Source organism: Pimephales promelas, chromosome 24 (assembly GCF_988280905.1).
Source record: "Pimephales promelas chromosome 24, fPimPro1.hap1.1, whole genome shotgun sequence".
In the NCBI taxonomy this organism is placed as follows: domain Eukaryota; kingdom Metazoa; phylum Chordata; class Actinopteri; order Cypriniformes; family Leuciscidae; genus Pimephales; species Pimephales promelas.
This window is the reverse complement of record NC_142792.1, coordinates 5764290-5791286: the sequence shown is the minus strand read 5'-3', so window position 1 is coordinate 5791286 and position 26997 is coordinate 5764290. Positions and strand designations below refer to the sequence as shown.

Genomic DNA, 26997 nt, shown 5'->3' with positions numbered 1-26997 from the left:
GCAGCATTTGATTTACAAGTTCAGAGTTACTTTCTATCTGACATTTAAAGTGATTTAGAAATGAGTTCAGGGGTCCCGTACCCTTTCTTCCCTTCTAGACTGTTCATATGTGTCTCCAGAGATTCCAGAATACTGGTGGGAGCCTGAGAACAGCAAAATAAAACATACACACACACACACACACATGATAAGCAGTATAAAAACCATCAGAGCACATTTGATGTCAATAATTCTCAAGGTTTCACAGCAAATTCAAACACACATCAAAACCAGCTGAAAACCTTTACTCAAACCACTCCTCACAGCACTGCAAAATCAGCGCACTGCACAAACTGTGGGACGGAACTGGACTTCAGTGCATTGCTTTACCCGGCTTCTGAACAAAAAGGCTATTCGCAAAGTGACCTTTTCATTTTTGAGAGAGCATCAAGCCACGTTTCTTTATTTAGCACTTTATACAATCCGGACAATCCAGTCCGAATGCATAGTATTCATAAAAAAGCAGACCTACTACTTCCGAATTCCTCATTCGAGGGACACTTTACTATCCCATGTGGGCATGGTAAAAGCAATGCACTGAGATGCATAATGCGTCCCATATCAGTCAACATGGTTACCGGCTCTTCGTTGAGGCTGTCTTTAAAGGGACAGTCTTCATTGTCTGAATCTGCCATGTCGGCAACTACGCCTGGATGCAGACACTGAGAATTCCCATGGGAGAGCGATTTAATCATGATGCTTGGTTAGGATAGATGAAAAGCTCTTTCACACTCACACCAGCTTTACTTCATTATCTTAAAAGGAAGACAACCAGTGCTCTAAAGTTTTCACAATCCATTGACATCAAGGAATCGATTCTTGACCTGATTCTAAAATAAATTAAGAGCTACACTGAAGCGACAAGCCCATAAATGTGCATACATGAAAGGACGAATGTTTGGGAATATGACAGAGTACAATAGTAACTTACATAAGAGATGTCAGGGATGTCATTCTTATCCACTCCTATTTGCTGCAACAGAAACGCAATAATCATATTCTAAGTGAATTGGTATTCTGTAAATAAATTTGACTTTAAATGTCTCTTCTTTTGGCCTTACCTCAGCAATTTTCATGAACTCTGCAATTTTGGTCACCCGGGTCAGAAATTTCTTATAAATCTCCAGAGAATCCTTGCATTCAGACTTCTTCATTTTGAAATATTTCTCTGTAGAACCAAAAAAACAACAACATTGTTTCAGGAAAACTCATTTTTTTTCTTAATTTCTGCATTAATTAAGCCTTGTAATGCAACTTATAATGCATTATATTGTCGTAATGCAGTTATAATGTATTATAATACTCATCTATTCATTGAAAACACTTTTAGAAAATAGAATGCAATAAAACACTTAACAAACAACCAATTGTCAATGTAACCAGACGAATCTGCACATATTAAAATGTTAAAATATAGTAAAATGTATTAGATTGAGATCATCTGTATTCAATTATTTGTCACATGCCTAATAAATTGATGATGCCGTCATTGTAGGAGGCAAAGAGCTTTATCAGATCCTTAAAGAGAAGCAAGAATGCTGCGTTTATGATGCCGTTGTTCAAGTCTTTAGGATGAACCTGGGGAGAGAAAAAAGTACATTTAAAACATGCGAAGTATGGACTAATAATGATAGGTCCCAGATGTTACTCACGTCAAACTCAAGCAGTGTGTCCACTTGAGTCTGCAGGGCAGGCATGGCCTTCAAGAGCTTGTCAGGAGCCATAGTCCTCATCACACCCTCAGCTCTGATTGCACACACACAAACACACACAGGAGTAACAGCTGATTCCTGAGAAAGCATCCGTTATTTCGCTCTAACTCAGAGATGACATTCCCTTTGTGATCTGTAAATGTTACAACTCTGGGAGTAAAGTGTGAAGCGTTTCTAACAGCATCAAAATGTACCCTGATGAAATATTGAATAACTTGGAGTAAGTAGTGTCTAAATGTTGCCTTCTATTCCCAGAATCAATCGACATACCCCTTTTTAACTCGAGTGAAGTCGAAGGCCATCGCGCGGTAAGCATATGCCTTCTCATTCAAGTACCGTGCATATCGCCTGATGAATGTCGACATGTCATAGCCTTGGAGACAGAAAAGATATAAACAGCCATAGTTGATCAAATTTATATAGGATTTAATGGATCACACTTCATGGAATTAGTAAGTTAAATGATGGACATTGAACTCGGACACAAAAGTATACAAACTCACCATGGGAGCCTGTTTTGTCAATAAAGTTGCTGAGATTAAACAGGGAAGTTCGGGAGGCCAAATACTGGATGAATCTCTGCAGGGATTTAAAAAGGACAAATCTTGAAACACACAGTATTTATTTTATTATTTTATTTGACCAAAATGCCTTACAAAGCGAATGCAATACATGCAATTTTCATATTCTCAAAACGCCTAATGAACTCTGAACTTGATAAAAGCAAATGCAGTCCTGCATGCAGTTTTCTTCTCTAATGTCAAATGAAACTAGTAAATACATCTGTAAGATTGAGTTTACACTTGATAAAAAGGAATAACGTTTAAAACCGTAATTTATTGCCTCACCTCATTGCCGTAGATGCTGATGTGGTGAGTCGTGATCAGAGCTTTGAACACGACCACCCAGCTGGCATTAGTGGATCTCTCAAATAGTGTGTCAGCCATCTGAGGGATGTTCACGTTTGTCTCGTTGGTGGCTGAGATCAGATCTGCACACAAAACACACACACATTTAACACCGCAACGCTACGTACTGCAATGTGAATGAAGAGTTTAGCATTATTACTATCAGCTGACAGACAAGTGGAAAAATTCATAACATGCAATTGCATTTAGATGCAAGAAACAGTCCCCCAGAGACAAACAACATTATCCTGTGCATTTTTCCTGCATGTAACCACATTGTGCCACCAGCTATCACCCTGTAGCTTAGCTTCAGTGGGCAACCAGTCTTGAGCAGGGTTAAGCCTGGATGGGAGACCTCCTGGAAAAACTATTGGGTTGCTCCTGGAAGAGGTGTTAGTGAGGCCATTAGGGAGTGCTGCTCACACTGTGATCTATGTGACCTAACCATAGACTGGAAAAAAAAAATGGACGTAGTGTTCACGACGTTACCCGTAGGTAGCCCAAAGTTGGCAGAGCCATTCATTGCCATCTTGGCAGCACGTTAAATCGCGCCGCTCTCGGATAACAGGAAATAGGCAAAGAGGCGGGACGTGGGTGGAGCTGAGGTGCCTGGTTTGCAGCAGACAAATGGCTAGTAGTGACAGCTGTGATAATGCATCTGTCACTCAAGTGGCCACGCCCTTAATTATGCAGAACTTTAAGGATTAATACAATTTAAACTAATGAGTTATAAAAAGATTCACCCCCCTCACAGTTGTCATGAAGGGCAAAATTAGCTATATAGACCAAAAACTATTTTTGTACTAGGCTGTAAACACATTTATTTCTGCAGCAAAGTTGGGCATTTTAACATGGGGGATATATGGAATTGACTCCCTTTTGGAGCCTGTCTCTAGCAGCCAGTCAATGAATTGCAGTTTAAGTCACTTGAAGCCATGTTGGGCTGCTCGGTCCTAACACCCCAGGATAGTGACGGGGACACTATCTTGTCAAAAAAACAGCATCCTTCGGATGAGATTTAAACCAAGGTGTCCAGTTCACGTTCATACAGACAGTATTCGAAATGCTACAGTAAATTGCTGTTTGAATGGGATATTTCGAGACCTTATTGTCAATCCCAAAAACTGACAGTGACTGACACACAAAATAAACTTCATTCAGACTGAATATCAGTATACAGTCTCAAGCAACTACTGAAAAAGTAGCAAATTTTACCCTCAAAACCAAAGACATAAAATAAAAGTTTTTATAAAGAAATAAAACTTGTTTGGGACCATTAAGATTTCTTGCATTATGACATTGTCCTTAAATACTTTATACTCATTTTACTTATTACCCAGTGATAATTCTCATTACTGTAATCCGATTTAAACTGGAATCAGAATTAAAAGCACTTATAATTTAAATGATGCATCATTCTTCCGTTGGGAAATCTGGTGGAAATGTGATTAACTGTCATGAAAATAATGTAACAAATGCAAAACAAATCCCAATAGTCCTAAAACAGGATTGATTTACTTTAAACAAAATCGAAGTTGCTTTTGTTTCTTTGGATTTGGGAGTGCAATATGTCCCTGGCATATGCATAGGTTTGATTTTGAAATTGGTGGGTACGGGGACATCAATATATAAATATATTTTAACTTTTGATTGAAATTATTGCTAGGGATATATCAGAGTCACTGGATATTGGTAGGGACACGTCCCTAGCGTCCTTACTAAATTCTACGCCCCTGCCTGACAGACTTCCCGACAGGAGATTGTCTTAAATTCCATATAGTGCTGTGCTCAGGGTGCCAATATGTTAGCCATGGCTGCTAGAGAGCACACTGCGGTGGAGTTAAGAAGCCAAGAATAGTCCAGATTAGAACACACTGAGATGCAGTGCAAGTGGTGTTAACGCTAGTGTAATTTGTTGCTATGTAACGTCACTATATATTGATATATATGGCATAGCAGTCCCTGTTTTGGGAGTCTGTACATATAGTTTATGAGTATGTGAGCAGGTGCAGCTCATTGGGATTATGGAATTGCTCATGTGACCGGATTACAGACGGTGTAAATACAGACACATTGCAAACACCACACACGCACCATATGCGTGAACACATGACTATAGGCTACTCTTTCAATCAGTTGCTTTGGTCTCCAAACAAAAGCATCTAAAAAAGACAGTGATAGCTTTAATATTTAAATAATATTCTATGAAGCAGCACATCAACATTGACAAAAAAAGACCACATTGAATGAACAATCTGCGACTTTCTTGCTGTCTTGAGACTTTTTTAATTCAAAGCAAATGCTGGCTCTGAATTGGACCCTTTCTGCAAAACTGATACCATGTCATCATGATGTCACTGACTCACCCCTCCCCCTTCCCCAATAATCTACTTCAGTTTCCATGACAACCTCACCACCACCCCTCAAGCCTTCCAATTCAACAGACAAATGGCTGGAGTTATGGGATAAAAACTCAACAAACACATTTCTCGTCACAAAACTCCTGATACTACAAAAGTAAAACAAGTTTGTGTGTGTAGACAGGCCAACAATGCTAAACCTTGCCAAGACAAAGCAGATTTATGAATCACTGGATTTTGGGAGTGCCTGTGAATTCACACATGTGATTCCCTGGTGAAGGGATCGCTGATATTTACACACAACAAGATTCCCCAGCTTGCATACCAGTGTCCTCACCTTTGGCTTTGTAAATAATACATGCATGCTTTGGCTGATCGATTTATAATTCAGAAGGCCTTCTCCTGCAGGACACAGAGCTCGAGGGCGACACGAAGATGCTTTTGCCTCTCCGTCTTGTTTAAATGCTGTTGATTTCCTTCTGTCTTCCCTTTTACTGTCTCTCCCTCTCAGTTCCAGACCACACCACCCACATAAAGACACTTCAGGGTATGTTCTGCTGTCAGTTAAATGCAATCAGCTACACACACTGGCACACTTCTTAGATTATAAGCTCCTTATATTACATGCACACTAAAAGGCAGGTTTTCCATTGAACCTGAATTCCACAGAATTGCAAGTAGTAGCAAACAACCTCGTTGAGCACAAGCCATGCATATACACAGCTTCGTTATTCTACGCATTGGACTGTGCTGTGGTGCTGAAATGGACAGCGCCAGGTCTGAGTGAGACTGAACGCGTTGAGGAATGAGGGTGAGTCAAAAATGTCTCACTTACAATCCAGGTGCTTCTTCTTGGGCGCCATCACCTCGTGCGTGGTGGCTTTGCAAACGGCACGAGCCACCTCGGATCCGGTGAGCTGGTACTGCGCCGCGGCGATGCGATCCGTCAGAGTCTGTCCCGACATTTTCTCCCGGTAGCGTCGACAACCACCTCAAGAATCAACTTCAGGGGGAAGGACAGTCGAAATGCATATGATATTCGCCGACAGAAAAGGAGACGGAATCCAAGGTGGCTCTACGTAAACTGACAATGTCGATTTCTCCTTTTGGTTTCCAACCAGAGCGCCTGAAACGACGTATTCAAAAGCACAAAAATATATGTTTGAAGTTTATTTCTATAAAATTTGGTCGATGTAGGCGTCTATGCATGGGTTGGTTTCAGCACCATGGATAATGCTCCTATTACGTAACGCCCTACGCCGAGCTATTTTCTGGCTCTTGTGGGAAATAAATAATCAAATTAATACGGTAAACTGTCACCTTTAATTAATATTTTTTTTTTATTTAAAAAAACAAACATCGAACCCAAATGACGGGGCGTTTTACGTTGAACCGTTTTTTTTTTTCAATGGAATGAATAAAACAAACGCGTAAAAACGAGTTGAAAAAACGTTCCGCTGATTAATCCACTATAAACCTGTTCGGGATTCCGGAGCCTCGGTATTTTTCGGTCAAAGCCCGTGTGTCCTTCCCGTCCTCTCGGATGATGATGATGTTAATGATGACGTGTCTTTTTCAAGCCTTTTCAAGGGCGAGAGTATGAAGACAATTAATTGTTCGCGTTTCACTGATATATCGTGTAGATCTTGGATATTTATTTGCTTATTTTTCTGGTAATGCAGGTTAAGGTCCTGCCTTATCGGTTGTCGGTGGACCTGGTCAGGTGACGCATAACGGGCTCTTAAAGGGAAGCGGCGTCAAGCTGTCACGCGCCTTTAAGGGGTCTGTGCGCGTTCACGGTTCATCTGTCTGCATTCTGCTCCCTGAGCACAGTACATTCTCTGTCACGAGCTTTAAGTGAAATTAGCTGAATGGAGGAGAGTCACACACTTATTATATGTTTGGACTTTCTTGTGTTGTTATTTTTATATGTGCTCTGTGAACAGGCTATACGCATAAGCTATATTTCCTTTCAGTTCGTCAAGCTATACACTAGGGACTGAACACAATCAGCAGCTTCATCATTCGACCCCAAGGTGGAGACACTTCAACACTACTGATTCTAATTTTAGGTTCCCTTTCGAGATCGGTCGTATTGCATAGGCATAGTGGCGAACATTGAACATTTAAAACTCAGTGTAGCTGCACAGCGAGCACAGAGAGTGTCTAGCTCACTCATTGGCTGTGCTGGAGGAACTGCATACCCAATGGTGAGGTGCTTCTGACGCGTGAACCAATCAGGCGACTGCTCGCCAACGCATGTCAGAGACCGCCAAAATGAGCCGAGCTTATTGCTATTAGAGAGCCCGAATTCACCATTATTGCAGATTTTCTCGACACTTCACATCTCTGACTCCTCTGAAGCATTCGCCATGGAAACAAGCCAGACAGCTAGAGTGAGCCTTGCAAACAGCGGACAGTTCCTTCAACTCAGCTCAAAGCCGATTCTCTTCTGTTGGTGCTTTCATGTGGCTATCTGACGGAAAAAAGCTATACGTGGTGGTGGAAGCCATAGCAGCCTACCATGCTCCTGTGGCTGGCCAATCACTTGGGAGAAACGACCTTGTCGTTCGCTTTCTCAAAGGCGCCAGGAGGATGAATCCCTCCAGGCCTCCATCTATACCAGCCTGGGACCTCTCTACGGTCCTTGGGGTCCTGAAGGGTCCCCTATTCGAGCCACTACATTCAACTTTGGGAGATTTGCAGGCTCTCTCTGTGAGCCCTTCCTGCTTGGTGTTTGGGGTTGGTGACTCCAGAGTCACACTCAAACCGAGACATGGCTATGTACCTAAAGCGCTCTCAACTCCGATCAGAGTGCAGGTGATCACATTATTAGCTCTTATCGCAATCTGTCAGGGTTTTTCACTTCAGTCGGTTTAAACCTGGTGAATTTGGGCTCTCTTATAGCCATAAGCTCCGCCCATTTTGGTGGAGACGCCTCGCCATTGGGTGTGCAGTAGCAGCCAAGGGGTGAGCTAGACACTCTCTGTTTTCGTTGTGCAGCTGCACTTAAATATAGGCTTCAGTATTCTCGAGGAAAGGAGTTCCCCACTGTGTATAGCTATGCAATACTCGTTCCCTACTCTCAGGTAATCGAAGTTACATTAGTAACCGAGTATGTTTTCAACTTTTCAACTGCCACAACAATTTAGTTTATCTACTGTACTTTTTTACCAAGGAGACAATCGTGTCAGGGAAAAGCATGACTGACATAAAATTATTTTCAAAAAATGTAGCTAGGCTATATAATATATTGAACAACTAGTTTAACATTTTAGCATTTTAAACATGATTTGATTGCAAATTATTATAAAAGCATGATTGACATTTAAAGCTGACATTGACATTTAAATATTCTAGTAAGGTTCTCTGAAAGTTGTGAACAAAACAGGAACGTTAAAGGAATAGTTCTAGCAAAATTTTGTTATCATTTACTTACTCTCAAGCTGTTCCAAAGACAAAAGAAGATATTTTGAACGTTGTCGGTAACTAGACTGTGTGGACGGCACCCATTGACTTCCATAGTATTTTCTTCCTACATAATATTGTGCGTATATATATTGTGTGTGTGTGTTTCAAATTTTATATAAAATCTTCTGCGAGATTAGGATTTAAAACATTTTCTGCTGCCACCAGCACTTTTGAGAGTGTGTCAAATCATACTTTTGAAAGAGAATTGTGTGATTCCTTCTGTATTAAAATATTTATTATTAAAGGAACTATTTGTGATTTATTAACTAGGACATTTTAATTCTGAATTATTTTTCTGTTAGAGAGAAAAATGCGAGAAATCTTCTTATACTTTAAAGGCACCATGAAATCAAAACGGACAGTTCTCTTTTTTGTGGAATATTGTAGTATTTATTATAAATTATTTATCAGTGTACATAATTGCTTTTAAATTCATGTGCCCTCATAATCTTTATTCACATTATCTTCCCCTCCCTCTTGCAGTATCTCTTCCTCTCTGATGACATGTTTATTGGTGTGAGGGCGGGACAACCTGTCACTCACATGAGATCGACCAATAACAAATGCTATAAATTCCTGATGGAAAAAAAGTCCCACGCTAAATTTTTTCTTGTTCGAAAAGTTATTTCACTCAGATATATGTCAAAATCAGGAAGACTATCTCAACTTCTGTTTCCGTTTTGTGAAGTTATAGTCATGACCCATTTTAACCAGTATGTTTAATTTTTTTAGTAATTTTTTTTATCATTTCAGTACTACAAAGCCCAATTCACTTTTCATCTGAGCAACCCCTTTCTTCACTTTCTGCCGACGCAGTTGCTTCAGAAGGTCGGCTGGGGTCATGTGTCTCTTTACTTCTGTCCTTCAGTTCCTCGAACATTCTACTAAAGTGCCTGATGCTTTGCTTCAGCTCCCGCAGTTCTCTTTGAATTCCCTCCAGGATGTCAAGTTTTGACAGTTTCCTGTCAATTGAGGCCAGATGTCCCTGATCGTTCTCATTGATGCCTGAACTCTCACAGTTTATTGTTTTCATGCTGCTGCATTTCTCCTGCCACACCATCTCAAAATAAGAATCGATGAATGCCTCCAGCTCCTCAATGTTACTGTCACCACATTGGTCAATTAGGTTCTGCAGGCTCTCTGATTGGACAAAATCCATAAAGGCTCTTTCTTTTGCAGTTTGAGCTGTGCAAGGTGTATTGTTGCAGTAATATGGAAGGGCTGGCCCACAAAACTTTTCCTCCTGTGATTCACTCCTGAATAATCGTTGTATATTCATTGGTTGCTCAGTTGGTGAAACATGGCGCGCAGTAAGAGAGCCTGCTTCAAGTCCATCTGTCCTATTCACACCAATCCATGGTTCATTTGGGTGAAACCATTCGGAGCTGTTGAGCACCACTACTAGTCCTCGATGAAGGTTTCTGGGTAACGAGGTCCGACATAATCGGACACTCCTGCAGGCCAGTGATTCTTCATTTTGCGAACGGCTGGAATCGGTGATGGTAATTCTCGGATCACTGGATGTAGAGATCCCAAACATTTGATGCTCTCCTGTAATGTCAGTGTAACCCAATACAAAAAGAGTTATAAACACTTTAAATATTCAATACCAGAATCATGCAACCTAATGATTTAAATGCAGAAATACTATATGCAATAAACTATGGAAGCTTAAAGAAAAAAAAAATCGTTCACTCAAAATTGTGAGATTTTCGATCGCAAGTTATAAAAGTCAGAATTGAGAGATAATAATTGAGAAAAAGAGCCATACTTGTGAGATTAAAGTCACAATTACTTTTTTTCCAGTGGTGAAAACAAGCTTTCATAATATACTAAGGAGAAATAATGGGGGGGGGGGGGGGGGGAATAACTCACCATGAATGTTTGTAGAGCTTCTAAGTAGTGTTTGCGCTTCCCCAATCTGTATCCTTTCTCTCAACCTCAATTCGCCATGTAGTAGAGGTTGTTTAATGATCCCTTGATTTTCTGCACTGTTTAGCACCTGCTCTAACACCATCTCCTCTATCTTCTGCATCAGTTCTGCGACCTGAGTGCCATTGTCTTTCACCTTGTTGTTGAAAACCTGGTATATATTTCCGCATTTCTCCACCAGTGTCTGAAGTGCATCTCCTTCACTTTCAATGTACTCCTCAATGCTAACATCACCGAGCCAGTCTCCATTCGTGAACAACACAATGGTGCTGCTCCATGCTTTCCCTCCCAGAACATGCAGATGGTCCTGAGCTGCTTTCAGGTTCTTTAGCATAAATGAGGAACTGGCATTGACAACCAGCAGGATGATGCAGATCCCTCTGGCTGAACCAAAAACCCAGTCATGGAGAAGTTTTCTGCTGAAGTCTGCATTATCTGGATACTCAGTTGTCCAGCCTGTTGTGTCAATGACCTCAACCTTTGTGTTGTTGAACATAACCGTTCCTCTAATGGGTTTTTGGCTGTCAGCCTCTTGTCCATCATTATCCAAAATGCAGCATGCAGATGATGTCTTACCAGAGTGCTTGCCGCCCAGGAGGAAAACTCTTATGGCTGAAGGCAATCGCACCTGATCTGTTAAGAGGAAGAAAACAAATCTTAAAGGGTTAGGTCTGTCATCATTTACTCACCCTTATGTTGTTCCAAACCCATAAGACTTAGAACTATATTTTGAATGAAATTAGATTCTAAAATCAGTAAAGATTAAATTAGGATTAGATCTTCGCACTATTAAAAGTTCAAAAGTTCACGCAACTAAAACTTTGAAGATCCAAAAAGGTCATAAAGGCATAGTTTAGTGAAGTCTGAGGGGTTTACTTAACTTCATTTATTCATATGGTTTAGTTTTAAAATTCCTTTGTTCTTTTTTTTTGGATCTTTTTTGATTTTTTGGTTGCAAAACCTCTCAGGTTTCATAAACAATATCTTAATTTGTGTTTCAAAGGTTAACCAAAGTCTTATGAGTTAGAATGAGCGTGAACTTTTTTGATTTAAAAAATCAATACATCAATCCTTCTTCTAAAACGCATTTTTGTCTTATGCTGATATACTATGGTAAACCTATTACACAAGTGGCTTTCACAGGAAATGATTTACATACACTTTGACGTGTGTATGTGTATGGTATGTGAGTAGTAGGTTAGTTGTCACAACGAGCAAGAAAGGTTGACATGGAGTAGCTAAATCTTCAACCTCCAGAGAATCACCCGTTTAAAACAAATGCCAACATTGCATAATTCATACTCAAATTTTGTATCACAGTCTAATTTAATAGATGATTCTGGGAGAAAACATTCCTCACTTACTCTTAAAAGCTCTCAAGCTTTCTCTTCTTCTGAGCACAATTTCACGCCGTAGCTTCGCCATGTCTTCCTGTACTTTCCGCTTTCTCTCAATCTCTTTAAAAAGACTCTCATCTGTTTGAAAGTGTCTCACGCAATTTCCTGATATCATCTCCTTTATCTTCTCCAGTAGCTCTGTTGTCTGGAACTTATTCCCAAGGCTTTTGTTGTTTAGCACATGGTAGCGGTCTCCACATCTCTCCACGAGCCACTGAAGGGCCTTTCCTTCGCTTTCAATGTACTGCTCAATGGTTGTGTCACCAAGCCAGTCACCAAAGGTGAACAGCACTATAGAGTGATTCCAGACGTCCTTACCAACAAGCTCTACATGCTCTTCAATGGCTCTCCTGTAGATCTCTGTGAATGACCTGTCCAACCGCACCACCAAAAGGAAAGCATGGGGACCGGGTGGACACAAATAAACACTGTTGGCGATTTCTTGTCTGTCAAAAGCTGAAGAATCCTGGGTAAAGTAGTTCATCCACCAGCCAGGTGTGTCCACCACTGTGACCTCTCTTTCCAACATTGTGAACGTTTTCTTCATGCACCGCGTGGTCCGCTTCTTTGCTGTAAAGCTTAGGTCACTTCCTGCTGCTAGAATGCTGTTTCCTGTCGAGCTCTTCCCTGAGCCCTTTGCTCCAAGCAGGACGAGTCTTATGTTATGGTGATGAGATGAGTGCACTGAAGGGAGGAAGAAAAACAATTCAGTTTTACAATAAAATGCAACTGATAAAATACTGTAAAGTCACATTTACTTATATAGCACTTGATACAAATACTAAACACTGGTAATCTTGTAAAATGCATAGTTTAAGGGTTCTCTCAAAGTTATGAACTAAACATGAACATTAACAAAACAAATTTTGTTAGCTTGGTTAGTGTCATTACCCAGCTCAGTTTAATTTCCTACATTTAGATAAATCGATAATATTACATAATTGTCTTTTAATGGCACATTTATTGTTTTAGTGTATCTTATTTTAAAACTCACCCTTCAGAGTAGATCTCTGTTTCTGTATCTTCATTAGTCTTTGATGAGCCTTGAGCTCCACTTCCCTCTTCATATCCTCTATCTCCTGTAAAGCCTTTACATCCATTTCAAAATGTTGTCTTTCATTTTCTGCAACCATCTTGTCGATTTTTCCCATCAGTTCCATTACTTGGGTCGTATTGCATGTTTTCTGTGTATCAAGAACATGAAACCTGCCACTGCATTTCTTCAGGAGCCACTGGAGGGGTTTACCTGATGCATGAACAAGATCCTCAAATGAGTTTTTGCTTTTTGTGAACAGCACCAGAACGTGACTCCAAACCTTATCTCTGAAGAGCTCAAGATGCTTTTCTATGGCTCTCCTTCGCTTTTCTATGAACACAGAGTCTGTTTTCACCACCAGGAGAAAGACATGAGGCCCTGGGAGACTCAGACAGACGCTGTGTTTGATTTCTCTCCTGACCAGCTCTGGTGTGTCTTGTGCTGAGAAGTCACACCACCAACCTGGGGTATCCACCACCGTCACACTTCTCCCTTGTACTTCGGCTGTTCTTTTTAGGCAAGTGGTCCGTTCATGGAGGACAAACTCTTCTTGGTTTAAGATAGCATTTCCCACTAAGCTCTTTCCAGAATTTCGGCCTCCAAGTAGGATGATCCTCAACTCGAACAGATGCTGCACATTCCCTTGATTAAGAGACAAGTGTGATATATTTTCAATGTTTTAGATTAGAAGACATTATATTATTCAGAACTCAGATTAATGCAGCGAACAGAGATGTTCTTAGAACTTTAGCTAAAATTAAATTCATGAACAAACATTCTTCAAAAAACTTTAATAGAATGTTTGGTCAGTTATCTGATCTTTAAAAACGTTCTCAAAGAACGTTAGCACAAAAACGTTATTTTTGAACATTCAGAAAGAGTGTTTTTATAACTTAATGGGAGCGATAGACAAACATTCTTGGAACATATTTTTTCATCTTCCAAAATGCACATGTTATGCAGTGCTTCTATTGTCCCCAAGTCTTTGCAGATTAATAATTCAAGAAAAAGACAAGACTGTGAGACGAGAAGAAGTTAAAATATAACCTGAAATTACACATTAAAGTTTATGCAAATACTTATACATAAAGACATACCCAATATGACCCACAGCTGGAACATGCACTTCACTAAAATATACAAATACTGACTCAAATGGTGAGTACTTACAGTACCATGGTATAAATATAAAAACCTGTGTGGTACATGTCACGAATCACCCCCCACTTCCCCCCAATTAATTATTGTGAACATTGTCTGTGAAGACATTTGTAAAAAAAAAAAAAGATTAAATATGAAATTTACAAAAAACTTACTTTGATCCTGTGAAGTTCCTTTTAGAGCCATAATAGGTCATAAAGATGTTTTATATATTCAAAAACACAATTCATCTGTATTGGCTCGCATGTTAAAAAACTCCTGTATTTTTTTATTGTAATTTTCCAGTGGAAAAGTGCAACACAAGTGAATCATCGTTAGGTGTGTATTGGAACAAGTGTAACGTCAACCTTTTCCATGGGTCCAAAGTTTAGTGAAATACCAAAATGCCACTCCTTCATACACAACAGAGCCATATAATTTTTGAGGTTATGCTTATTCTTTTTAATCAGATCTCTCCCCCCAAATGTCTTGCTCTGAAAAAAGAAATATGAAAGCTATTCCATTGTAGAATTACTATTGCATTTATTATTGTCACTGTCATCATGATATCATGAATTTACTAACCGAACTAGTTTTATCTTTGTTATGTTACATTTTGATTGTTTCAGAGAGACTGATCACAGAGAGAAGGGCAACGTTCACAACAATTACAGCTTAAACCAAATACCACAAACAATCAGCAAATCTGAGTGTCTTCCTCAAGTGAGTGACGAAATACAATACAAACAGAAAAACACAGATAAGCTTGATCATGCACTCCATAAGGCAAGAGGTCAAGAAACTGAGGGAAAGCAACAAAAAATCTGAGGTATGAAGACAGGAGATATTCATTTGGAGAGACCAGGAAAGGCCACAAGGGAAATAACCAGAAACTTGAGGGGAGAATCAGAGAGGAAACCAGGAGTAGCTCATGACACATTTGCGGAAAAACAAAACACATTGATTGAGAGGACAGAATCGACACTGATGGTGAGACAGGGTTTAAACTCCTGAGATTTTTATTTATCTACATGCATGCCAACTTTTCTCTTTCCTCAAAGACCCCATGAACTATTGGTATACTATAGGCTACAGTAGATCTTGAAACAATGATGTGCTACTAGCTAATCAGTTGCAAGTTGCATTAAGGAAAGGACATTCTCATTCTAAAGAGCATTTTATTGGACAATAATCTTTGTAGTGCAGGATGAGTCATCAACATTTTTGGTCCATTTGTTTTGGTAGGCTACACTATCATCGCCATTGCATGGATCTTTTTTGTATTCCTTTCTAAAACATAAAATATAGCCTAATAGGGTTTTTCTTAGATAATTTTAAACCATATTTAAAACCTATATGGCCTATTCTGTTAATGACATTTGACCCCGTTTTATAAAATCAAGTGATTGAGTTTAATTGTACATAAATATACATTTCTTTTAAGTTTGCTTCTAATTTAATGGCAAACTACATGAAAATCTAGATAATGGAGAGATTTTTCAAATTATCATCCATAACAAAATTTCAAATCAGCTCTGACAAGCCGTTCCCTCTCTTCTTCGCGCCATCAGCACACCGGAAATTGTCATCGCCCCATTTCCCCCTGGTGACTGTCACTTCCGTATGATCGTATTAAGCAACACGCCGCTGTGCGACATACTCACGTACACACACAATAAAGTCCAAACTGCTCTTAAAACACGGATTTACCACACCGAGATGCATATCAAAACAGGTATGTGTCGTCTTTAAATTGTATTTGGCTTGATTTGGATGTTAAATTGCGGGAGCGTCTTGCAATATGAAGTTAAGTTGTTGGTGCTCGAGCGGGACGGAATGAGCTCTCGAGACTTATGAAACTTTATTTCTGGATCTTTCCGAGGTCACTAAAATCTTTCGTTGTTGTGGTTTATATTTTTTAATGATCTGATTAGAAATAGTAGTGAAGTAGTGGCTGTTATTTAAACTGAAGCTTCGGGTTTGTTCAGCTGAAGGCGGTTGTTATGGGCGCTAAATATCCAAACATAAGCGGCCTGGTGTTAGCGTTAGCAATGTCGACACACTTAAACATTTAAACGTTTCTGATGATATTTTGACTAATATTTTACTATATTTTAGTTGGTTAGACTTACAAAGCCGTTTATTTAGTCATTTTAGCCTATATCAAATGTGTGCCAATGTCTGCGTGTTAGTGTCGTATCCAGAACAGTGCTGTAAAAACGTGTATCCAAAACGTCACTATCTGTAATGAAATGTTATTAATAAACGTATAAGTTAGTAGAAAATATTTTACTGAGCTGTCCTAGTTTTTCCGGTTAGTCCTTTCTGAGTTTGAAGATGTGTGAAGGAGGCGACTGATAGAAATTTCTAGTTACTTCTTGCTACGGCTCACTGATTCAAGACTCATTACTTTGCTTGGGACATTTGTTTGCTTTCCTCCCATGCACTGGTTTTAAGATTTATGTTACACCATAACACACTTATTAATGTAATGGAATTTTGCAATATATTAATGTAATGGAAATTGTTAGGGTTTGATTTGATCAAATTAACATTAGATTCAAACTCAATATTTTGGACAACTGAATGTTTCCATCAGTTTCATGATTGAATAATTGGATTTGATTAATTCTTTAGGTACTTGGGAGTCAAACAATGCAGTGTGCGAGTCCGACCCCTTGTGTGATCCGGCTGTCCTAGTGTCACCCCCTAAATCAGAACCACAGATCCGAAACCGTCGCCTCTCTCCCGGCTCTGGCAGCTGCGGAGGGGGAGGAGGGGGCTGTTCCTCTGGGATGGATAAACGTCAAGCCTCACCAAGTAGCCTGGAAGGTTCACTTAATGGCGTGGGCCACACCCAGACCTTCATAGCGAGCCGCGATAGAGAGCGTCGCACCCAGAATAAAGCAAGAAGCTTTCGACGAGACGGCCCGAGAGTGGGGCCACGTTCAGATGAGAGACACTCCAGAACCGGTCTGAAAGAACGATGGGTGGACAACAGCTTGTCTTTGCTTAAACCTCCACCTGCTTTCCCTGTGAAAGACAGCCCTGCCAAACTGCAGCCGGCCGTCAGCTACGCCTCCAAGGTGAAGGCAGGAGGAGGTTCTGTTGGGGCGGCAGAAGAGCCACCTGGAATTGGGGTTTTGCTGCAGAACCAGTGGGGACTGAGTTTCATCAGCGACGGCCCAGAAGCAGATGTTCCCCAGGAGAAGAGTCCGGTTGTCCATCCAGTAGCTGGAGAGGTAACTGTTAAACCCTCAGAGTCTCTGCCCAGTCAGGTCCAGAGAGGCTCTGAGAGTTCAGAGGAGCTGCTGCTTAGCTGTCGCCACTTGGAAGAAGCCTTGGAGTATCACACACAAGGTAAGACCCATACAGTTGTGGTTACACAAGGCATTGAGGTTTGTCTAATATCACTATGCTTTATCTCACTGATTCTTTTCTATTAATCCGCAGAATGGAACGCAATATTATGGCAACAAAAACAAGGTTGGTGTCTTAAATTTCATTTAGTGGTCGACCGATATATATATATATTTTTTTTTTTTTGACGGCAAATGCTGACACCTTAGAGCAGGGATAATATATATGACCGTGAAGCTGAACTTTCTTGTCTGCACCAACTGTTACACAAAGAGTAAATATTTTTATGCAGTCTACAGATTGAGTTTGCAAGATTTGTTAAAGGTTTATTCGATTTTCAAAAGCTTGTTTAAATCATAATTGCATATTTGCTGAAATGGTGGGTAATTATTACAGCATTTGCATCTGTTACCAACTATAGAAAAGAATGGAAGGTTAGACTTTTTGCATATAACATCTACTTTCTTTGTTTAACAGTTCTTTTATAATAATGTATTGTACAGAACTGTTAGACAGACAGTAAACCAATGAAAACTGGAGCTAATGGCTCGTTTCCACTGAGCGGGACGGTAAACCCTGATCCGGTCTTCTGGTGATAGTCTGGAATGGATCTCACAGCCTGTATCAAATTTTCATAAGTCTTTATAAATAAACAACAGATTTGAGCTTTGAACAAGTACATTCTAGCCTGAAAAACTGGTAACTACATTTCTTGGCACAGTAACAACAATAGTAGTATATTTCAACTGTATATTAAAAAATGGTGTCATCCAATCCACATTCTGCAGTGAGTCTAGCTCCACCCTTTAAGTGCCCTACCGCTGTGCTAGGTACCCCAATGGAAACGTACCGAAAAAGGGGTATGGTTTAGCATTTTTCAATTGATAACTTTTGACAGTGGCAACAGAAATAACTGCGTACCGCACCATTGAAAGGAAATGAGCCCTAAGACACTCTGCGTTTGTCAAAATAAAAGTACCACTTCCGACACATTAGCAAAACAGAAAACGTACCTGCCCAAGCCAGTAATTATAAATGCCAAATATTGGCTGATTTGGTTGGTTATATCGGTTTACCACTATTATTAATATCCATGAAAGAGATCATTTTCAGATTGCCATTAACAGACTCTCTTTGTTTTTCAGACCCTAGAAAAGTTGTTTGGTACAAGAATGCCCTGGAGTCGCCCGCCTAGCACACACTAACACAGCTTCACAAACACACACATACGCGACACACCCCGCACTCAGGTTATCGTCCCTTCAACATTTCTACCGAGACACTTTGGACTTGTTCCCCTTTGAAGGTCAATGTCTTGGACTTCTCGGTTGCCTTACAACAGAGTCTGCCTCAGGCGTAGAGTCCCTCTGCATACCTCTGTCATTTTAATGGTGGAGGATTGTCTCTTTTAAGGAAAAAAAAGCGTTATCAAGCTGCAATTTTATTTCAGTGAACTGCAGTTTTACAGTTAAGAAATCCCTTTTATTCCTCCCTTGTTCCTACGTGTGTGCGAGTGGTTAAGTCAAGCACTTTCTGACCTGTAGTTGAACACGTCATCCCTTTCTCTAATGACTGAGCTTGTTTTTAGAACCAAATCCAGAATGTCTTTTTCATCAGTCTTCCCTCCCACAATAATCCCTTTCTTCCCACAAAAAATTGTTCTCATGAAGTTTACAGAGGTGCAGCTGGCACGTTATGGCAGCACCTTCAAATGTCTATTGGTCTTAATGCTGTTTTTTAATATATATATTTCACCCAGATTGAATGTCGGTCATGAATCCTAATAGGAATCCGTTGCTGTGTATGACCTCAATTTTTTTTTTTTTTTTTTTTGGAAACATACAAATAATTTACACTGGAAGGTGTTCAGAGATTTAATCGAACAGTGTTGCATAATAAAAATGAATAAACTTGTTAAAATATTCCATGGTCTTCTGGTTTTTGTACATTCCAGAAATGTATCTGAAATAATATAATGGATATTTAGTATTTTAGGAACCCATTTGTACTTGTAAACCGCTTGTCTGCATGGGTTGTAATAAAAAGTGATGAATCTCTGACCTATCAAGGCATGGACTCGTTGGACTGTGTTTCTGGCACCAAGACTGAAGCAGCAGATCCTTCAAGTGCTGTAAGTTGCGAAGTGGACCCACAGTTGGGGAATTTGGAGGCCAGGGCAACATCTTGAACTCTTAATCATGTTCTTCAAACCATTCCTGAACTATGTATGCAGAGTTCATTATCCTGCTGAAGGAGGCCACTTCTATCAGGGAACACCATCGTTATGAAAGGTTTTTCTTGGTCTGCAACAATTTTTTAGGTATTTGGGATGTCATATTTAAATCCAGATAAATGTCCATGGTTTCCCAGCAGAACATTGCCCAGTGCATTAAACTCCCTCCAAGGTCTTGTTGTCGTACCACAGTGCATCCTGGTGCCATCACTTCCCCAGGTAAACAGCATACACTGCCGTCCATGTGATGTAAAAGAAAACGGGACTCATCGGCCCAGGCAACGTTTTTTCTGCTGCTCTGAGGCCTAGCTCTGACCCTCGCATTCCCATTGTGGGTGCTTTTGATGGTGGACGGGGACCATCCTAGGCATTCTGATTGGTGTAAGTTTTTGATAAAATTCATCCCATAACCATCACTAAAATTTACTTTCTGTTGGCTTTGACCAGATGGGATAGCCTTAGTTGCCCTCGTGCATCGATGAGCCTTGGGTGCCCAATACTGTCACTGGTTTGTGGTTTGTCCCGCCTTGGAACAATGCTGAAACCCACAAGCCTTGCTGTTTCATAAATACGACCCAGTCGCCTTGCCATCACAATTTAACCCTTGACAAAGTCACTCATATCTTTATTCCCATGATTGCAAGAATTGATTGTTTGCTTACCATCTAATCTACCCAGACTTTAATATCTGGCATTGTTTGGAGATGATCGACGATATTTACTTCACCTGCTATGACTAGTCACAACGTTTTGTATTAAATAAGGCGTCTTTGCTGATTCACCACCACCAGTATTTAATGATGCCATATTGCCCATTGCCCAATGATATTGATGCATGATTGTAAGTAATGTATAATGCTTTTATACAGCAAAATACATCATGCTATCAAATGATTTGAGCTGTAGGTCAATGTTTGTTTTGGTTTATTGTTGGTACCTAGTTATAAGTACATAGTATGTACAACAGAACTGTAAAATACTTTTTCTATCAATGGTGTGAAAATGAATATTGAATTATGGGATCATGGACTTTATTGAAAAAAAGGAATTACAATTTGACATTTAGTGCAAATTATATTGATAAGTAATCAGTTGCAGCAAAAACATCAGTCTCGCCATGTGACCTCTACTTCATCTGTTCTGTACCTGTGGAACACAATCGAATGCTAATGAATAATCACAGTCACGGTTTAACAAGAGAAACAACTGCTATCTTGGATCTATATTTAATCTCAGCATCCAATGGAAAAATCAGTAGCCTAATGACAAAACAGCACTGTTATCTTTTATGGGAAGCAAAAAACATGCACAAAGCAAAGCGTTTTATCAACCGAATGCCTAGCTTCAGGATGTGATGGTTATTTGTTAAGTTGTTTACCTTTGTGTAATCCAGGAGTCTGACAGCTCTGTGACGTGACCCGAGCGGAACATTTCCCAACCGGCCTGTGCAATCATTGCTCCATTGTCTATACAAAACCTGAAGGCACATTATCACATGAAGAGATTTACAACCATGACACTGACTCAGTGTAATGAGAACAAGCTATCAGGAGGTCTTTCATCAGTGACATCCCCAAAGAAGGCGATCCTTTCTCACCTTTCATCCGTGGCAAATATTCGAGCACCTCTCTCCTTACACATGACCGCCATCATCTCCTGCAGACGCATGTTACCTACAAAACAGCACACATTCAGATGCAATGCAGAGACCCAGTGCTGCAATGAGTCTAAACACATATGTAGCTCTTACAGCCGACTCCACCGACGATCAGAACCTCCTGAGAGCCGCAGTGAGCCATGGCTCTTTCTGTGATCTCCACCAGCATAGCGAACAGAGTCTCCTGTCAATCACATGCTATTATTTGTCACTTCTCATAATCATAAATTAATGTGTATCTTTTGGAAGCATGATGGGCAGAGGTTCAAATACGCACTTGTAGGGAGAAACACAAATCCTCAGGTGTGCACTGACCTGTACTCAACATTTTGTGAGCAGCGTCCTGTATATGAACAAAATTATCAAGGGAAAATAAGAACTGCAAACAGAATTTTAAGAAACAAAAGAAATGCTTCTCTCAGCCATTCATCTCACCTCTATATAAGACAAAATCCCAGAAAATGACACATCCATACCCTTCACCGTATATGGCAGCTCTATAAACTTGGTTCCCCTTAAGAAAGCATATATACATTTACATAAATCAACCAAGTGCTTTTACACAATTTGGATATTTAATGCGTGTACATGAACCATTAAAGTGCATGGAAACTTACTTCTTTGCCATCTGTTCAATGTTGTATCCAGGACTTGGATCATTTGATATCTGTGAATACAGGTAAAATCTTATAATTACACAAACCAAATCATCAAAATATATTTTTCAATCCTCCTACATGGTTATCAACCAAACAAACATAAGATTCTGCATATGTGTTTTGAGGTTTATTAAACACTGACCTTGATGACCCTGGCAAAGCGGTCCAGGCAGTTTCCCACAGCAATGTCGATAGTTTCTCCAAATATTCTGTAACGTTTTTCAGAATAGGCAATAACCTGAAGAGAATTGCAATGTAATGAAATGAAGAAGGATATAACACTGACTTGTCTTCACTTGATATTATAGTATATGTTATATAATAAAGTATATATTATACTAATTTTAAAAAACAAATGTTTTGTTCAATGTGTAAGACTTTTCAATTCTTGCCTGAGTATTTCCTCCGCTCACATATAGTACAGTGGGGTTTTGGGCATTGGTGATCAAACGGCCCATTTCTATGTGCCCAATACAGTGGTTCACCCCTAGCAATGGCTTGCCCCACAACTGGGCGACTGTCCTGGCCACAACTGCCACTGTCACCAGAGGGGCCCCCATTCCTGGCCCTGTGCAACAGAGATATTTGATGAGCGGAGTAGTGTGGAAAAATGCACAGTATTCTACGGGTAAGTGAAACCATTCACCTTTAGTGTATGCCACACAGTCAATCTCTGCAGATTTCAGCCCAGCTTCATCAAGCGCCTCCTGGAGGACAGTGAGAATCACACTGCGATGGTGTTTGGCCGTCTCGCCAGGTAGGAACCCTGAGAAGATCATAAGAAAGCAATAATAAAATAGTACTAAGAAATCATGGTGGCACATTTTATATAAAATGACACTGTTCACTGGTGAGGTCTGATGAGCTCACCTTGGCCAGGTGGGGTGATGTACGTGCGCCTGGGGTTTGACAGAACTTCCCCATCTCTGATGATACCCACACCAATCTTATTAGCACTGCCTTCAAATCCAATCACCACTGTCATGGTGTCTTCTTTGAGAATGAAACAGGAATTATTTGATTAAATGATTCACAAAAGTGCTCTTCTTATATTGTGAATGCAATATTAAATGAACAGGTTTAACATATACACTTAAACTTGATTTTATATGTTATATGAATGGAGTTTAATTTATTCTGCTGATGTCTGGCTGTCAGCTATGTGGCGCGTGCCGTTCAATAAAAGAGTCTGTCATTAATAATATTGATTAAGATACCGGGATTATCATAGGTTTGGTTAATTATACTAATGCATGTACTAAAAATAATTATATATAGAATTCTGACTTGCTTAATCTCTTAATTTCCACATCTTCTTCACACTTACCACACTCTCGTTGGCAGCAAGACCATAACAACAGTTAAAAGGACTTTCACAATATGCCTAGATGAAATTGATAGATATATTTGTGGGATAATATTTATTTAAGCAATATGAATGTATTTAAAATAAAAAAAAATTTAAACAAAAAAATCTTTCTAATATCCTGAAAGTTAATCTATGGTATTCATTTGTTTAAATGCTTGTTTTAGTCAGGCAATATCGCGGACACCTCTTAATGGGGAGCGTGAGCCTCATGCACGATGCAAAAAAGCGTCGTGCCAGTCTGTGTAGAGTAATTCATAGTCCTGCTCAGATTGAGCTCTCAGTGTAATCTCAACTAAAGATTAAAGTGTTTGGTAAGAAAGAGCTATCTTTATATAATACAATGCAAATTTACTAAAAATTACATTAAAATTAATGTAAACATGTCCAACATCTGAGCGTGCGAGAAGTTGGTTCTTATTGTTTCATTCATTCAGGCCGCATTTTGTGGCCAATTTATCGAATGTTAAGTCAATTTTATAATTTATGTTCGTTCGTTATTTCAGCACACTGCAAGCACATGCATTTTAGTTTATGTAAGTTTTATGATTGCTTGTGTTCGAATTAATTACGTTCTTACGGTCTTTGTTGTAGACTGTTGCATAGCTTGCAGAGCACGATGCATTGAACATTTACACATTCCATTGCGCATGTCCTCTCTTGTAGGTGTACGTGTGTGTGCCGTCAGTTTCTTTCGTGTGTGTGGTCTTAAAACAACTGTAAACATGCCCAAAAGAGCCAAGAAGAACGAGGAAGCTGTGGATGGGGAGACTGGCAATGGAACTGGTACAGTGTTTTAAAACCTATATAAGAAAAAGAGCTGGCATCCTTTACAGATTACATCAGATAACATTAACATTTCTGTCACAGCACCTGCAAAGAAAGAGAAAAAGGGGAAAGAGCCAGAGGTCCCAATTCTGTATGAAGATCCTCCAGACAAGATGACCAGTAAAGATGACCGTGCAGCCAACATGAAAATCACCTCCTGGAATGTGGATGGTCTGCGGGCATGGGTCAAAAAGAATGGCCTTGATGTAAGAGATCACATGCATTCAACATTCAAAGTGCCCCTGTAATGCTAATTTTAAGGTTCATAATTTTGTTTTTGAGTCTCCTTCAATAGATTTTCATGCATCCAAGATCAAAAAGCACCCGAACTTTTTTTCTCACGTTTTTTTCAGTCTCTAAACCCTTCAGTCTCTAAACCCTTCACCTGACCCCACCCTTAAATCCTACCCTCACTTTGTGTGGAAAAATCAGGTAACGTGGTCATAAACACCCCTCTGTTTATGGCCTCGTCCACTGATCTGGTAACTCCTATTAGGCCCTGTCCCAAATGGCACCCTAAGTACTTGTGGTCTTCCTACGAGTCTGCACTTTTGTGACATAACTTTCAAAGTCTGCTGTGGATCTCGCATCAGTGCTTATCGAGGGGGCATATCGACTGCAAAGGGGGTGTTCTCACACACCCTTCTGAGACCTAAAATGCAAAATGGGACACCCTACACTACGGTATCACGGACACGCACACGCGGCAGCCATTGTAACACAAGAATGAAAGTGCATATGAAGTGTGCCATTTGGGACAGGGCGGTTACTGTCCTGCAGACACCTATATTTGGAGTGGCCCAGTCTGTTGTGATTGGTCTACTCGCTCGCTTGCTTTAGTCCTCATTTGTAAGTCGCTTTGGAAAAAGGCGTCTACTAAATGTTTCTGGCAGTTCAGAATTGGTTTTTTTCGTTTGGGAGACAATAACTCAATTTATCTGCCCTTAGATCTTTGAAACTTTGCTGCGCTTTTATATTCGTAAACAGTTTTATGCCACACTACATGATAGGTAATATCTGAAAAAGTGTAAAAGGGACACTTTGACAATTGTTTTACAATTGTTGTTTTTTTTTATGTTTGTTATGGTCCTTCTTGAACACTCTAACCCATCTCTGTCTCTTTATTTTGCATTTGTGTTAGTCTGTTAATATGGACTATTTTCCCCTCCTTTGTTGTCTGCTTGCAGTGGGTACGTAAGGAAGACCCAGACGTGCTGTGTCTGCAGGAAACCAAGTGTGCTGAGAAAGCCCTGCCTTCTGAGATCACTGAAATGCCCGAGTATCCACACAAGTATTGGGCTGGATCAGAGGATAAAGAGGGTTACAGTGGAGTGGCCATGCTCTGCAAGACTGAACCCCTCAGTGTCACCTATGGTATTGGTAAGTGTTACAAGGGATGTTATTCTTGGAAAAAAACATAGATATTTTTTGTAGTATTAGGGATTGTCCATCAAAAAAATCAAAATTCTCAAAAATTGAAAGCCATTTCAAACCTGTATGTATTTATTTTTTTCTGGGTAATGTAAAAATATATTTTGAAGATACAATGGAACTCAATGGGAACTGAAACTTAACTGAAACGGTTAATAAACTGAACTGCATGCGTTTTCTTAGTTCCTTAGTTTTCTGGAAGCTTAATATCTCTTTCTGCTTGAAAATAGGTAAAGAGGAACATGATAAAGAGGGCCGAGTTATCACTGCTGAGTTTCCATCTTTCTTCCTGGTCACGGCGTATGTGCCCAATGCCAGCCGTGGTTTGGTGCGTCTGGACTACCGCAAGACCTGGGACGTGGATTTCCGGGCTTACCTTGTCAGCTTGGACCAGCGCAAGCCCCTGGTGCTGTGTGGCGATCTGAATGTGGCCCACCAAGAGATCGATCTTAAAAACCCCAAGGGTAACCGCAAGAATGCAGGCTTCACCCCCGAGGAGCGTGAGGGCTTCACTCAGCTTCTTGAGGCCGGTTTCACCGACAGTTTCCGGGAACTGTATCCGGAGCAAGCCAATGCCTACACCTTCTGGACCTACATGATGAACTCTCGAGCCAAAAACGTCGGCTGGCGTTTGGACTACTTTGTGTTGTCGGCTGCATTGCTTCCGGGTCTGTGTGACAGCAAGATCCGAAACACGGCCATGGGAAGTGACCACTGTCCTATTACCCTGTATTTGGCTGTGTAGGTGAGGTTTCTCAGGGCCACAACCAATCAGTTCCATAAAGAGAGTTAACATATTAGTGCTTTATGCATATACACAGAAGGGTCTAGTCAGTCCTATTAGTCCTAGATTAGCATTTTCTTTCTAAATACCAAATACATGTTCAATTATAGGAATATGTGTGCTGCAAACAAATGTTAAAAAAGTCATAGTTGGTTAATCAAATTGTCTTGTAGGTTTGCAGATTTGGTTCAATATGCTATTATTGCTCTCTTGAAATCAGATTGATAGATTGTTTTGACACTAAAATGTTTTGAAAAATTCCTGTTCTCTAAATGACAACACCCTGCCATATTACATACATCTCAGTGCTGATAATAACATGTTTTGAAGCTTGTAAAGTACCTTGATTTACGACGATGTATGATGTGAAATTATGTTTTTGGATTTTGTCTTTGGTGCTATTTTAACCATTGGATTTTACAAGACTCCCAACTTAGTGAACTTAGTTGTAGTTAAATCTTACATATATCACAAAGATTTGAAATAAAGTAGTTTATATATAAAAAAGAGTAAGTCTCTGATCTTTTTTTTTTTTTTTTTTAAGTTGTATAATTCTAGTTAAAGTCATTAACAAACATTAAAGTACAACGAGCAGTAGTAAAAATTACATTAAAGTTATAAAATTTTAGTTGAATACAATACAACTTTCAACATTTATAGTGTTTTCCAATCTTTAGTGCCATA

The 26997-nt window shown here is 39.8% G+C and overlaps 5 protein-coding genes across 6 annotated transcripts; 2 read left to right on the top strand and 3 right to left on the bottom strand.

Moving 5' to 3' along the window:
* Positions 1–29: 29 nt before the first annotated feature.
* LOC148965152 (clathrin coat assembly protein AP180-like) lies at positions 30–6145 on the bottom strand. Its single transcript, XM_089127223.1, has 9 exons — positions 5855–6145; positions 2600–2742; positions 2255–2330; positions 2022–2124; positions 1692–1785; positions 1506–1617; positions 1101–1207; positions 971–1012; positions 30–143 (listed from the first exon to the last, which is right to left on the bottom strand). The coding sequence occupies exons 1-9, from the start codon at positions 5982–5984 to the stop codon at positions 45–47; spliced, it is 906 nt and encodes a 301-aa protein (XP_088983349.1). The 5' UTR covers positions 5985–6145; the 3' UTR covers positions 30–44.
* Positions 6146–8871: 2726 nt separating this feature from the next.
* Positions 8872–14358, bottom strand: LOC120476575 (GTPase IMAP family member 8). The gene is made up of 5 exons (XM_039667690.2): positions 14172–14358; positions 12814–13497; positions 11787–12503; positions 10366–11055; positions 8872–10041 (listed from the first exon to the last, which is right to left on the bottom strand). The coding sequence occupies exons 1-5, from the start codon at positions 14200–14202 to the stop codon at positions 9260–9262; spliced, it is 2904 nt and encodes a 967-aa protein (XP_039523624.2). The 5' UTR covers positions 14203–14358; the 3' UTR covers positions 8872–9259.
* Positions 14359–15571: 1213 nt separating this feature from the next.
* LOC120476644 (uncharacterized) lies at positions 15572–19280 on the top strand. Its single transcript, XM_039667808.2, has 4 exons — positions 15572–15730; positions 16633–17355; positions 17449–17481; positions 18501–19280. Exons 1-4 carry the CDS (start codon positions 15619–15621, stop codon positions 18548–18550), a joined length of 918 nt encoding a protein of 305 aa, XP_039523742.1. The 5' UTR covers positions 15572–15618; the 3' UTR covers positions 18551–19280.
* Positions 19281–20604: 1324 nt separating this feature from the next.
* Positions 20605–23288, bottom strand: osgep (O-sialoglycoprotein endopeptidase). 2 transcript variants are annotated; one of them, XM_039667800.2, is made up of 12 exons: positions 23232–23288; positions 22775–22897; positions 22551–22670; positions 22297–22472; positions 22047–22142; positions 21863–21912; positions 21681–21759; positions 21523–21588; positions 21339–21429; positions 21186–21261; positions 20967–21065; positions 20605–20734 (listed from the first exon to the last, which is right to left on the bottom strand). In XM_039667800.2, exons 2-12 carry the CDS (start codon positions 22887–22889, stop codon positions 20695–20697), a joined length of 1008 nt encoding a protein of 335 aa, XP_039523734.2. In that variant the 5' UTR covers positions 22890–22897; positions 23232–23288; the 3' UTR covers positions 20605–20694. The 2 variants fall into 2 exon arrangements, with proteins under 2 accessions (XP_039523734.2, XP_039523735.2); XM_039667801.2 differs by having other exon boundaries at positions 22775–22894; positions 23232–23265.
* A 143-nt stretch (positions 23289–23431) lies between these two features.
* On the top strand, positions 23432–26822 carry apex1 (apurinic/apyrimidinic endodeoxyribonuclease 1). The gene is made up of 5 exons (XM_039667805.2): positions 23432–23584; positions 23937–24056; positions 24141–24304; positions 25286–25478; positions 25760–26822. Exons 2-5 carry the CDS (start codon positions 23996–23998, stop codon positions 26272–26274), a joined length of 933 nt encoding a protein of 310 aa, XP_039523739.1. The 5' UTR covers positions 23432–23584; positions 23937–23995; the 3' UTR covers positions 26275–26822.
* Positions 26823–26997: the final 175 nt, after the last annotated feature.

Excerpts from the sequence above, each read along its gene's own strand:
- LOC120476644 (XM_039667808.2), top strand. The coding sequence starts at position 15,619 with ATGATCGTATTAAGCAACACGCCGCTGTGCGACATACTCACGTACACA. Across the intron at positions 15,731-16,632 it reads CGAGATGCATATCAAAACAG|GTACTTGGGAGTCAAACAAT; the intron begins GTATGTGTCGTC and ends TTAATTCTTTAG. Across the intron at positions 17,482-18,500 it reads ATTATGGCAACAAAAACAAG|ACCCTAGAAAAGTTGTTTGG; the intron begins GTTGGTGTCTTA and ends TTTGTTTTTCAG.
- apex1 (XM_039667805.2), top strand. The coding sequence starts at position 23,996 with ATGCCCAAAAGAGCCAAGAAGAACGAGGAAGCTGTGGATGGGGAGACT. Across the intron at positions 24,057-24,140 it reads GGAGACTGGCAATGGAACTG|CACCTGCAAAGAAAGAGAAA; the intron begins GTACAGTGTTTT and ends TTTCTGTCACAG. Across the intron at positions 24,305-25,285 it reads TCAAAAAGAATGGCCTTGAT|TGGGTACGTAAGGAAGACCC; the intron begins GTAAGAGATCAC and ends GTCTGCTTGCAG.
- osgep (XM_039667800.2), bottom strand. The coding sequence starts at position 22,889 with ATGACAGTGGTGATTGGATTTGAAGGCAGTGCTAATAAGATTGGTGTG. Across the intron at positions 21,913-22,046 it reads GCTTTGCCAGGGTCATCAAG|ATATCAAATGATCCAAGTCC; the intron begins GTCAGTGTTTAA and ends CTGTATTCACAG. Across the intron at positions 21,589-21,680 it reads GGATTTTGTCTTATATAGAG|GACGCTGCTCACAAAATGTT; the intron begins GTGAGATGAATG and ends GTTCATATACAG.
- LOC148965152 (XM_089127223.1), bottom strand. The coding sequence starts at position 5,984 with ATGTCGGGACAGACTCTGACGGATCGCATCGCCGCGGCGCAGTACCAG. Across the intron at positions 2,743-5,854 it reads CAAGAAGAAGCACCTGGATT|ATCTGATCTCAGCCACCAAC; the intron begins GTAAGTGAGACA and ends TTTTGTGTGCAG. Across the intron at positions 1,618-1,691 it reads ACACACTGCTTGAGTTTGAC|GTTCATCCTAAAGACTTGAA; the intron begins GTGAGTAACATC and ends TTCTCTCCCCAG.
- LOC120476575 (XM_039667690.2), bottom strand. The coding sequence starts at position 14,202 with ATGGCTCTAAAAGGAACTTCACAGGATCAAA. Across the intron at positions 13,498-14,171 it reads AGGAACTTCACAGGATCAAA|GGAATGTGCAGCATCTGTTC; the intron begins GTAAGTTTTTTG and ends CTCTTAATCAAG. Across the intron at positions 11,056-11,786 it reads AAGCTTGAGAGCTTTTAAGA|ATCAGGTGCGATTGCCTTCA; the intron begins GTAAGTGAGGAA and ends TCCTCTTAACAG.